The sequence below is a fragment of the Perna viridis genome, chromosome 3 (assembly GCF_037379345.1).
Source record: "Perna viridis isolate PV_CMFRI_1.1 ecotype Kerala chromosome 3, ASM3737934v1, whole genome shotgun sequence".
NCBI classification, from domain to species: domain Eukaryota; kingdom Metazoa; phylum Mollusca; class Bivalvia; order Mytilida; family Mytilidae; genus Perna; species Perna viridis.
In genome coordinates, this window is record NC_142447.1 from 28,989,777 (window position 1) to 29,001,445 (window position 11,669).

Genomic DNA, 11,669 nt, shown 5'->3' on the forward strand with positions numbered 1-11,669 from the left:
AGGGTAGGGTTACATATTTTATTTCCAACAATGACACTGGATGTCTGGATATTACAAGGAAAAAAAGGCCCTGCAAAATAAATACAATCAAAAGTACTCTAACTTACAAACTTTGCAGAAAATATCAATTCTATATTAGACAAAATACAATTTATACATAAAACATCAATATTGACCGTGTACATGTAAATTCTGATTTTTAACACAGACTTTGTTCCATGCCACATTTATTCCAGCTTACATGTATATAAAATATTCGCATCTTGCCACTTGATATTCGCATCAAGCTACATATATAAATATTCCCAAATATGAAAAATAAAGTACGCTTGTAGTATTTACAAACTTCAACAATATAAACGCATATAAAATCGTAACACGCTATATCTTCTATATTATGCGGTAAGCAAACTAATTAACTATATACATACAAAAATAACTATACAATAAATTGACAATCTGCTTACCTTACATCAAGGTGCAAAGGCTGCAAAATCGTCTACAGTCTAGATGCAAAACCTCAATCACAAACAGGTCAATCTATACTATAGGTGGTGACATATCAAAATACCTGTAGAACAAAAATACCTTACATATAATATTTTGTCACCTGTATTAAATCACCTGTAAAACTGATTTGTACTTTTACGATAAAAATATAATTGATCCAGTTAACAAAAGTATTTACGGTTAACGAAAATGTTTACGATTGCCCTTTAACTTTAAAATGATCAAGACATTAAATCATTCATTCCGGAGCGCTCGAATACGCACTCACTCAGTTTATTTATTTACACATTCTTTATACTGGAATTACGTTAAACTTGCTTATTTATGAAAAATGCATGAAAAACAATAAACGTTATTCTTTTAATAAATATGCATTTTATCATTAGATTTAAGCGTTTAACATCTACACAACGCACATCGCTCAATCAACATTCAAATAGGGGAAAATCATGCAAACTCATTCCAATTAAAATATTCAGAATTCTGGCATATTATATAAATATATTAGTAATTTAGGAGTAGAACTAACCTGTAAAGTTGCAGTAGAAAAACTCCAAGAATATAGTAAGATATAAGTTGAATTAAATATTTGAATTCAATACAGTGAGATAAAAATTAACAGAACCACAGAAATAGTCATCGGTCAATAAGTCATATAACCGTCTGTTTGTTTGTTTGTTTGTTGGGGTTTAACGTCCGAGCAGCAATATTTCAGCTATATTCAGACGATGAACATGAAATTGAGGATAAAATGAACATGAAAATATGATGAAATGAAAAAGGGATGGGACACCAGGACAATGGGGTCGACAAATTTTGATTGCCACTGGAAATAGGGAGAGATGGGTAGGGTGGGGCAATTTAGCCTCCTGTGGCGGAGCCCTATGGTTCCTACTCCGGGAGAATACCACAGTAGGGTTCTTTAACGTGCGAGGAACATGGCATCTTTCCCAACACGGTGCACCACTATGGTTTGCGGTCAGGTTTTCCGTATTATAGCCTGACAACCCCAGCATGTAACAAGCCAGGAGTACCCCATTCAACCACCTGGGGCACACATCCCAGTTACTCTGTGGGCAGAGCGCCCTAGCCCCCGGCTAAGGTTCTGAGCACTATTTAGTCGCCTTTTACGACAAGCTTAGCGCTGCTGCAGGTCTATTCTTTTAACACCCGGACCTGCACAGGTGTCATATAACCGTAAATCGTCAATTGAATATAAACTATAATTATTTGATAACCAGTTCCATTGAAATATCCATGAAACCATCTTTATTAGCCTAAGCAAATACAAATAAAATATAAAAAACGAAAACAACAAATACAGTGAAACCTATCAAATTACTGTCTACCACATTTGTTTGACCTATTTTGTACATATGTTTTATAGTTAGAAATAAAATAAGTTTATACTAATGGATATAAAAATTAATAACTTTGGAAAACAAAATTTTAATTACTTTTGACAAACGTGTAATTTTCTTTTTTTTTGTAAAAGTTGCAGTGAAATTGTTATTGAGTTTTTGCTCCTTAACTTGCTTCGTTCACGATCAAGCTGCATATTATCGATCTGTTCACAATCATTTATCTCGCTTGACCGGTGTGCACATGACGGGGAAATTATACACCGCCTACTCCATAAGAATAGATTTTATTATCGCAAGAATAATATCTTTCACCATTTGGGATATTTCATGTATTTACTTCACTTACGATGGCCCTGTGTAACAGAATGTTTTGTTTTTTTTTCAGATCTGGGATAACATTCGGTACGCGCTAATAGCAATATTTATTCCAATTACGTACATAATTTTACATAGCCATGCAGAGCGACTATTTCCAGCTCTGGTTTTGCTAGATTTCACTGCGCCGGACTCCTCGGTTTCTATATACATTCGTTGGTCATGTGACGATCGCATTGAATGACCGTACATTCCAGTATTGGTCTAGTAGCTTGTTTTGATTGTAAATGAGTTGAGTTGAGTTGAGTTGATGACTTCGTCTTGTAAATTATTCCATGTTCTGGCTACTCTTACGGCAAATGAATGTTAGCTCATGTTTGTATTTGATCTTTGGTGGGGCAATCTATTGGAGTTTTTTTTTTTTTTTTTTTTTGGTGCTGAATCTTAAACCAGGGCATGGCTTTCATTAATGTTAAGAATGAGCTAGTTTCTCTGTAATAGTAGTTGTGGACAATTTAAGTAGCAGTCTTTGTAAGAATCATGCAAATTCCGTTATATGTTTTACACCCCCAAAAAAGGCTACGCGCACATTTTTATTTTTGTTGTTAACTTGTTTTATAAGTCTATATGATGAAATGTATAATTATTTATTTCAATCTGTCTGCTCTTAGGAGATAATCCACAATGAAAATCCAGTAGTTTCTATCGTATTTCAGTGTCATTTACCGAGTTATCTCTCTTTATTTTGAATTCTGCAAAACATTCTATATATTTTTTTCTCTTAAGAAGAATGGTTATATGAAAAAACACATATTACTTTCTGTTTACTATAAAAAAAATTGTAAACAAAATATCAAATATAAAAATATGTAGCCTTTCCAACCATGAATCACGTTTTTGCATGATTCTTATCTAGAGTGTTTCTTAAACAACCCGATCATGTCGCCTCTTATTCTTCTATACGATAAAGTTGGTAAGTTTAGTTCTTTTAGTCTGTCTTGGTATGACAGGTTTTCCTCAACCGGCAGTTATTTTGTTATTCTTGTATGAACGCTTTTTATCTTTTGAATAAGGCGCCCAGGCTGAACTGGCATAAGCAAGTTGTGTTCGAACTAGCCTAAGGGTTTTGTAAATAGCTGAGAAAGATTTTATGTTCAGCTGTTTACATGTCCTTCTAATTGCTGCAAATATCGAGTTTTTCACATATTCGGATGGTTTTCAACGGATAATTCTGAGTCGATGATTGCTCCAATATCCTTTTCGTATTCTGCTGTCTAAATTCTTGATTCAGTAATCTATATTTCATTGCAACTGCTGATAATACTCATAAGTTAACATTTTTTGGGGTGACATGCTCCATTTTTCAAGTTAATTCTTTTAAATCATTCTGTAATGTAATATGAGGCTCATCGATCTTTAGTTAATTGTTAATGGTTTGTTTACTTTTTTGAAAATTGCGCTTATTGCAGCTGTTTATCCATTCTTTTGGCAGCTTCCCTTCTCCTAGTGATTGCTTAAATATTAGGTACAGAGGTTGTTATCGATTTAGACCGATATAGGCCGAGTATTGAATGTGGCGAATTACAAAGGGTCGAAATGACTATATTCTGTAGGTAGCATCAAACGCCTCAAACCGGAAGTAAACAATGACATGAACTTCAAAAATCCTCTTTTTTCTTTTATTTTATTTTTGAATATTTGCTTCCTGACACATTCAACAAATGAAAATTCAGAAGGTAAATGACCAAGAGTCGTTTTTACCTACTTCACGTTTTAATATGATAAGTAATTACATTCCAAAAGTCGAGTTTTTTTTTTCAACTGCATTAATATCGATTGTCAAACATTGAAACAACGTTGTTTTGAATAATGATATTAATGTTCTAAAATTTCTAAAGGCCTGCCTGTAGAGATCAATAAGAGAGGAAATGAACGAACTTGAAGGGCTATGGAGCTTGAAAATATGGGTTCAAAAGTTTATTCTTTGCCAGAGACATAGTGATTGCACAATTACTGAAATGTGCTTGTTCCACATATTCCATGCTCTTGACCTAGCATTTTGATAAGTGGAAAATTTGCATTAGCCATGCTGTTATTGAAGTAAATACATGTCCAATGTATTCTAGTTTTTTTCTATTTATTTTGGGTGTAGGTACATCTGTTACATGTACCTCTCACCTAAAATGAAACTAAAAAGTGTATACAAACCTGAGTTTAACTTGCTTGTTGATTGAATTTCTCCTGTTATCTTAAAATAACCCCATATAATACTGCTATATTGGTCTCCTTTATTCTGAAAATGACCCCCTCATTTTGCTGTTGAGGGGGCTATTGGCCCCCTTTTGCAATTTTCCAGAATGAACACTGAAAATGGCTACATAAGCGTTATGTATTTGTACATGTACAATTTACAGATGTAGTCATTTACTTTAAAAAATGCACTTAACAAGGTTCTTTTTTATTTTTACCTTTGGGCTATTATATTTGTAGGCATTTTTACTAAAAAGCTCTCTGTAAAGAGAGGAGAATTAAAATTTATGTTGACAGTAGTGTACCTAGTTTAAACTCTATTGCACATATTTCACTTAAACTGAAGTTTTTGTAATTTTTTATGATAATGTCAACCTCAGTAATGTATTGACTGAATGAAAATGGTATTACTAAGGTTGTAGCTGTGTGGTTGCAATTAGTTCATAATTGTGTATGTATTCATTTTAATTCAGCATCTAATAGGTTTGCTTTCAATTTTTTTATATAAAATACATTTATTTATAGGACATGTAACTTCACCAAGTGTGAGTTTTGATGATGCATCACATGACTATGATGTTAACACAACATCTTCATCGACAACTACAACCCCTGTAGCACCAGAAAACAATCACAGATGTCCAGATGGAGTGGCTTGCAAAAAACTAGGGGGAGAATGCATCACGTGTAAATTCAACAAACATTGTTTCTACGGCAAACCAAATGAAACAACAGAATGTGAAGTAAATGAAAATATAGTTTGTCAAGTAAGAACAATAATTATAGTCTTAGAAAATGTTTTTCTTTTCTATTTTTTGAAGAAGATTTGGTAAGTGCAACAGAAAAATTTCCATTCAGATCAAACCATAAACAAAAAATCTGTTAAACTGAAATAAGAAACTTATCAACTTGATTATAACTTTTGTATAAAAATTTGAAGTTTGATTGCCTTTCCTTTTTAAGCATCCACACATGATAACATGTAAATAAATCTATTGGTAGGTAAAATAAAATGTTTTTGTTGTGAAGTAGAGCATTTTAAGTTAACATACTCATCAACTTCATGTACAAATGTGTCTTCGAAATGTGAACAAGAAATGTTGAGTCATTGCTCAGTAGTGGTATTGTAATATTAGTATATTGTGAACCATGTTAACTGAGTTGTAAAACAGTAGTTTGTTGTTACCCACACCCAAAATTGAATGCCACAATATGCCAGGCACATCTACATGAACATAAAGCTTGTGTCAAAATATCAAGTGGCTGTGACAAGATATTGTAGTGGGAAGTCAAGGTAACCAGGATTGGACGCACACAGCAAAGAACATGAAATAACCAAATAAAACATACGTGGAGACAAGTTTAAAAAAAAATGTGCAATGGACAGGTTAGGGTAAAACAATGTACTTGTCCTCCTATAAAGTGCGATGTATAGTTCTTTTTTAAAAAAAAATATGTGGACAAAATTACAAATCATATACTGAAACATTTATATCTTTGTGCAATGTAAAGCAAATAACACTATAGTACTTTATGTGTCATTTTGCAGGGAGACAGAAAATTCAACAGAACACATGAATGTAAATACTGTTACCAACTTGATAAGTCTAACTATACCTGTGATACTAGCAATGCTTCTTGTCAAGTCATCAATGGACAGATCCAGAAATATATAGCTCAGTGTACAGTGAAAGATAATGTGCTCTGCCTTGGTAGGTATAAAAACAGACTTATACTTTAATTTTGGGGGCTCGAGGCTATTTTTTGCTTGTTTTGCCTAAATTTTTTACAGCACTTAACAAAAAATTTCTACAAAAAAGGGGGGGGTTTATACAGCATATTTATTTATCGGTACAATACACCATGTATACATAATGTTATCTGGACAAAATACAGCAAAATAACTAGATTTCTGAACACTTTATTATTTTCTTCATACACATCAAAATATTTTTCAAATTTCATTATAAGGTGTGATTGTTTCCCTATTTTTCATTTCAATGTGTGATATTATATTTTTCAGGATCAAGAACATTTCTGAAAAGATCACCCTGTAACTGGACCAGTGGATATAAATGGTCTACTGCTCTTACCCTAAGGTATAATTTATGAACAAGTGTCAATTCTTGAAAATAAAAATGATATCCATGACAAACACTAATAGCAAATGTGTAACCAAAGATGGTTGTACATTCTGATTGAGTGGTCAAATTTTTAAAAGAATATTAAATTATCATTCCTGCATAGCAGTTCCAATCTCTTCTCTGACTTTAAATTTTAATTGAGATCACCAACTTCAAATGATATTGTTCAATCATGATCCAGTGGTATGGTTTGCCTTTAATTACTGCCTAAATAGGACAACTAAAAGTTTCCCACTTTGTTCAACAAATGTCTTTTATTATTTCCCAAAAGGTACTGTATTAAATTTTCCCAACTTAGTAAAGTGTTGGTACTGAAAACCAAATGTTTATAAGACAAGCAAGTCTAAGTGTTTTAATATATATTTCAAGGGGTCCCAATTTCCAGTAAAAGCCACATATTTTCCCTAAAACTATAGGTTGTGGCAGTTTTGAAAAATAAATCAGTGTTGATTTTTTTTACTATTTCTCTCTATAGGCTTTAAGTCTTAAGATCATTCAAAGAAACTGTTTGGAGATCTTTACCAATGGTACTGATCAGATGCAGGAATACTAAAACATTTATTTTATTTTCATATTATGGATAGAATTGTCAAATACAATAATTAACTTGTGTTATTATTTGCAGCATTACTCTTGGTGGATTTGGTGTAGATAGATTTTACTTGGGCCTATGGAAGGAAGGAATTGGAAAACTGTTCAGTTTTGGAGGTTTAGGTGTTTGGACCTTAGTGGATGTGATATTGATTGCAATAGGATATGTTGGACCATCTGATGGATCTCTGTATATATGATGTCATTTGTTCTGCTGTACATATACTATTTGTACAAATAATTAAAATGTTTTTAGACTATTATATTTTATTGATGTGGAAAGAAATCAGATATAACTGGGGGAAAAAATCAATTTATAAAGTGAAAATAGCAAGTTGCAGACAATTTTTGAAAATGACTGAATATATTATGACTGGTAGAAAAGTTAAGTGCTTTGAAAAGCAGAATTTTCTTTAATGAAAGAGTATGTTTTGTTTCAATGACAGGATACGATATTGGTGTCACAGATTGGTGCCTCTTGCAAAACCAATTTGTAGAAAACTCTATCCGGTCATTATAATGACCTTAGTAAAGCCAGAAACAAGGTGAAGACGAGAGCAGAAGTCTCATTCCAAGACCTACAATCACTACAGATCCTGTAAGAAAAATAATTTATTCAATCATTTTCAAAAATGTCTGCAGCTGGCTCATATTCAATCACTTCAGAATTTGATTTTTGTAGTTTTTGTTCGGTGTCCGGATGTTCGGGAGTAAACGATTCTTTATATTCTTGTTTGGTATCTTCTGGCTATTCCAACATTTTAATAATATATATTCTGGATATTCCTACAAGCAGAGAACAATGGATGTTGTTTTAGTAATTATTGCCTAATTAATTTTACGGGTAAATTTGGGATTCAACATTGGATTTAAACATTTTATTAGCAAAATTATAATGTGTTATAGAGAAATGTGGGGCTATTTTTGCCAAATTTATAACTTTTTTCATGGTAATAAATAAATAAAAGATAGACTTAAAATGTTGAAATATTGGAAAAAAAGATAGAGGCTGAAAATTAAATTCAGTTAATTAATAAACAATTTTTAAAAAAAATCTTTTAAAAGTTTAAGTTTTTTTTAATATATATACATTTAAAACAGATTCTGAAAATATTTATATACATTAATTTGTAAGCAATAAATGAGATTGATTCAATTATATTCAAATACAAGCTTTGGAAATTATTGATACATGTTTATGAAACTTCTTATAATATTCATTAATTCATAATCAATTATAAATGATGAAGGTGGTTAAAATATGACATGTTGAGTTTGAGTTGGTCCAAGTTCACCAGTTGGTGAGATTTGTTCATTTTGAGTAGTACAAGTCATGTATTTCTTATAAATATGCTGATTTCTGTGATTGAAGTCATTTTCAGTTTACCATGGCACAGTTGTTACTTTTACTACCAACAGACTAGGGAACCAGAACCTTATACACAAGGGCCCCGTACAGGTCCGAGTGTGAAAAGAATAGGCATGCAGCAGCACTAAGCTTGTTGTAAAAGGCGACTAAATAGTGCTCAGGAACCTAGCCAGGGGCTAGGCGCTCTGCCCACAGAGCAGCTGGGATGTGTGCCCCAGGTGGTGGAATGGGGTACTCCTGGCGTGTTTCATGCTGGGGTTGTCAGGCTATTATACGGAGAACATGACAGCAAACCATAGTGGTGCACCGTGTTGCCACGTTCCTCGCACGTTAAAGAACCATCCTGTGGTATTCGATAGGAGTAGGAACCTTTGCACTCCGCCACAGGAGGCTAAATTGCTCGACCTTACCCATCCCTCCCCTTTTTCTTACGGCAATCAAAATTTGTCGCCCCTGTTGTCCTTGTGTCCCATCCCATTTTTCAATTCATCATCATTTCATGTTCATTTATCATCCATTTCATGTTCATCGTCTGAATATAGCTGAAGTATTGATGCTCGGACGTTAAACACCAACAATCAATCAGTCAATCTGATACACAAGGGGTTCAAGTTTCACATAAAGACTAGACGTGGTGACAGAATTTACTGGCAGTGTTCTACTCGTGACTGCCGTGCCACCATCAACACCTTCAACAGCATACCTACCAAGATAGCCTGTAACCACAACCACCAGCCAGACTCAACCAAACTCAGGAGTTGACACAATACTCCAAGCTATGAAAGACAGAGTCAGAGACGAACTCACACCAATACCCACCATCTATGAGGAAGAGTTAGTAAAACTTCGCAACAGAGAATGGAATGACCACACTCAACAAGTAGTTCAACAGATACCCTCCTTCCAGTCATGTAAATACCAGTTCTACAACCAGCGACACAAGACACTACCCGCACTACCTACTTCACTAGCAGACCTACAACTACAAGGAGAATGGACAGAGACTACTACGGGACAGCAATTCCTACTCGCCGAAGACAGCATCAACGGACGCATACTACTCTTCAGTACTCGACAGAACCTTACCCATCTTGCCGCAGCAGACACAGTTCATGGTGATGGTACGTTATATGCTTGCCCTACTCTCTTTTTGCCAGCTCTACACTTTCCATGCCATGGTTGACGGTGTAATGTTTCCACTCGTGTACAGTCTACTACCAGGAAAAGATCAACCCGTTTACACAAGACTACTGACCTTACTACTAGACTCCTGCCAGAACTTCAACATCAGACTCCAACCAACCACACACTTTCTTGACTACGAAGCAGCCATAAGAAATGCAGCAACCCAAGTTTTCCCAGGTATGTTAATATTTCTCGTTTGTTACATCTTTATAGAATGTTTCAGAATTCATAAAAAACTAATGTATCAGAGAGCACTGAAGCAAAAACAAATTAATCATTAATATACATAATTTGAATTTTCCAATATGATAATTAATAATTATTTTTTAATAAATATAAATTATTATGACTTAAAATTTATCTAGCAATAAACTTTAATGTATGTTTTTTGCCTATTTTAGGAATCAACATTAAAGGCTGTTTCTTTCACTATACCCAATGCATCTTTAGGAAAGCACAGAAACATGGTTTGCAGGTACCCTACCAGGACAACGACGACATCCGTACCCTAGTAAGACGTACTGCCGTTATTGCCCCCGACACAGTTGAAGACGTTTAATTCCATGCACTAGAGGACATCGACGACACCGACATCAACATAACAACACTTCGTGACCTGTTTAACCACCATGCAATAGAGGTTCCAAGGACTACCAACCATCTTGAGGGCTGGCACGGGAAACTAAAGAATTGGTGAAAGCTCCGCATCACCCTATCTTCAGCATGGTAAAACTACTAAAGCACAAAGAAGCCGTCTATGCCTGCACCTTGCTCCAGTACCAAGCCGGTGGTAAACGTGTCCGAAGGAAACGCAAATACCGAGAGATCGACTCCAGACTGGCAACACTAAAGACTCGTCTACAGAACCAGGAACTCACACCAGTCCAGTTTGCTGACGCTGCTTCTCATCTTTTGCATCTAGAGTAGACTTGTGAACTTTTGATTAGTGCTTGAACTGTTGTGCTTTGTATGTTTTATTTATGTATTTATTGTATGATTCTTTTAAACAAATCATGAGTACTTTAACTTTATTTACTGCTTTTTCATTTATTTACAATTTTATCAGTGCTTGAATATTATGTACTTATAAAGTGTGTATTATCAATGACTTATTGTTATCATGAATATTAAATATTTAATAAAATTATGAAACAAAATCTTATTTTTCATTTGTTAAAAAAGAAAACTTTAAATGACACCCAAACACTTGCAAGTCTAAAATTCATAAGATAAGAATTTTCACATGAAACCTTTACAGATCCAAAATAAAATTTCATATATACATCAAAAATGGGACAGGTAATTCCAAAACATTCAGAATTCCAATTAATTTTTTTTTTTTTTACAGTATACACAAACTTAATCCCTTGTTTATACAACCGTTCTGGCTATTCCTACATGGATTTTATAATTTTTACCTATATATTTTAGAATGTTGGAATAGCCAGAATAAACCCCGTGTTCAATAAGTCAGTGGGAATCAAATCATCATAGCCAAAATAAAATAAATAGCCGACAATTGTGAAATTAACATGCCCTATATTTGTCAGGTTTAATCGATTTTAAGGAACTTACACATAGAGGAACAGTGTCGTGCTTTGCGTAAAAAAATCACGAAGTTTTTGTGTTTTTGTCATCCTATCAGCATTGTGCTAAAGTATTCACCAATTTCCCGAATAGGGCGATCAGTCCTAGGGTTGTACTTTATACAGTTTGTCTAACGGTTACAGATTTCAGAGAGTTTGGCTACCTACCTTCGAATTTTGGGAAAATTCTTTATCCCCGTGCTAAATTAATCCTTGACTCCTTGTGTAGCATTGTAGAGAGTATATTTACCAAGATAATAATAATCCTCTGAATGAAAGCAACTATGATTTTAGGGTGTTAGAAAAGCAGAGAAAGCTTACCCTACGGTGCACCTGATCCACGCTCCCAGTTTTT

At 34.0% G+C, this 11,669-nt stretch overlaps 1 protein-coding gene and 1 pseudogene across 2 annotated transcripts; both read left to right on the forward strand.

The window, feature by feature from the left end:
* The first annotated feature begins 3,802 nt into the window (after positions 1-3,802).
* Positions 3,803-7,434, forward strand: LOC148621756 (TM2 domain-containing protein 3-like). Its single transcript, XM_088576434.1, has 5 exons — positions 3,803-3,925; positions 4,965-5,206; positions 5,989-6,151; positions 6,463-6,538; positions 7,209-7,434. The coding sequence occupies exons 1-5, from the start codon at positions 3,841-3,843 to the stop codon at positions 7,372-7,374; spliced, it is 732 nt and encodes a 243-aa protein (XP_088432560.1). The 5' UTR covers positions 3,803-3,840; the 3' UTR covers positions 7,375-7,434.
* A 259-nt stretch (positions 7,435-7,693) lies between these two features.
* LOC148621757 (uncharacterized) lies at positions 7,694-10,797 on the forward strand (annotated as a pseudogene). Its single transcript, XR_015920885.1, has 3 exons — positions 7,694-7,719; positions 9,092-9,905; positions 10,130-10,797. The product of XR_015920885.1 is annotated as an uncharacterized LOC148621757 (transcript).
* Positions 10,798-11,669: the final 872 nt, after the last annotated feature.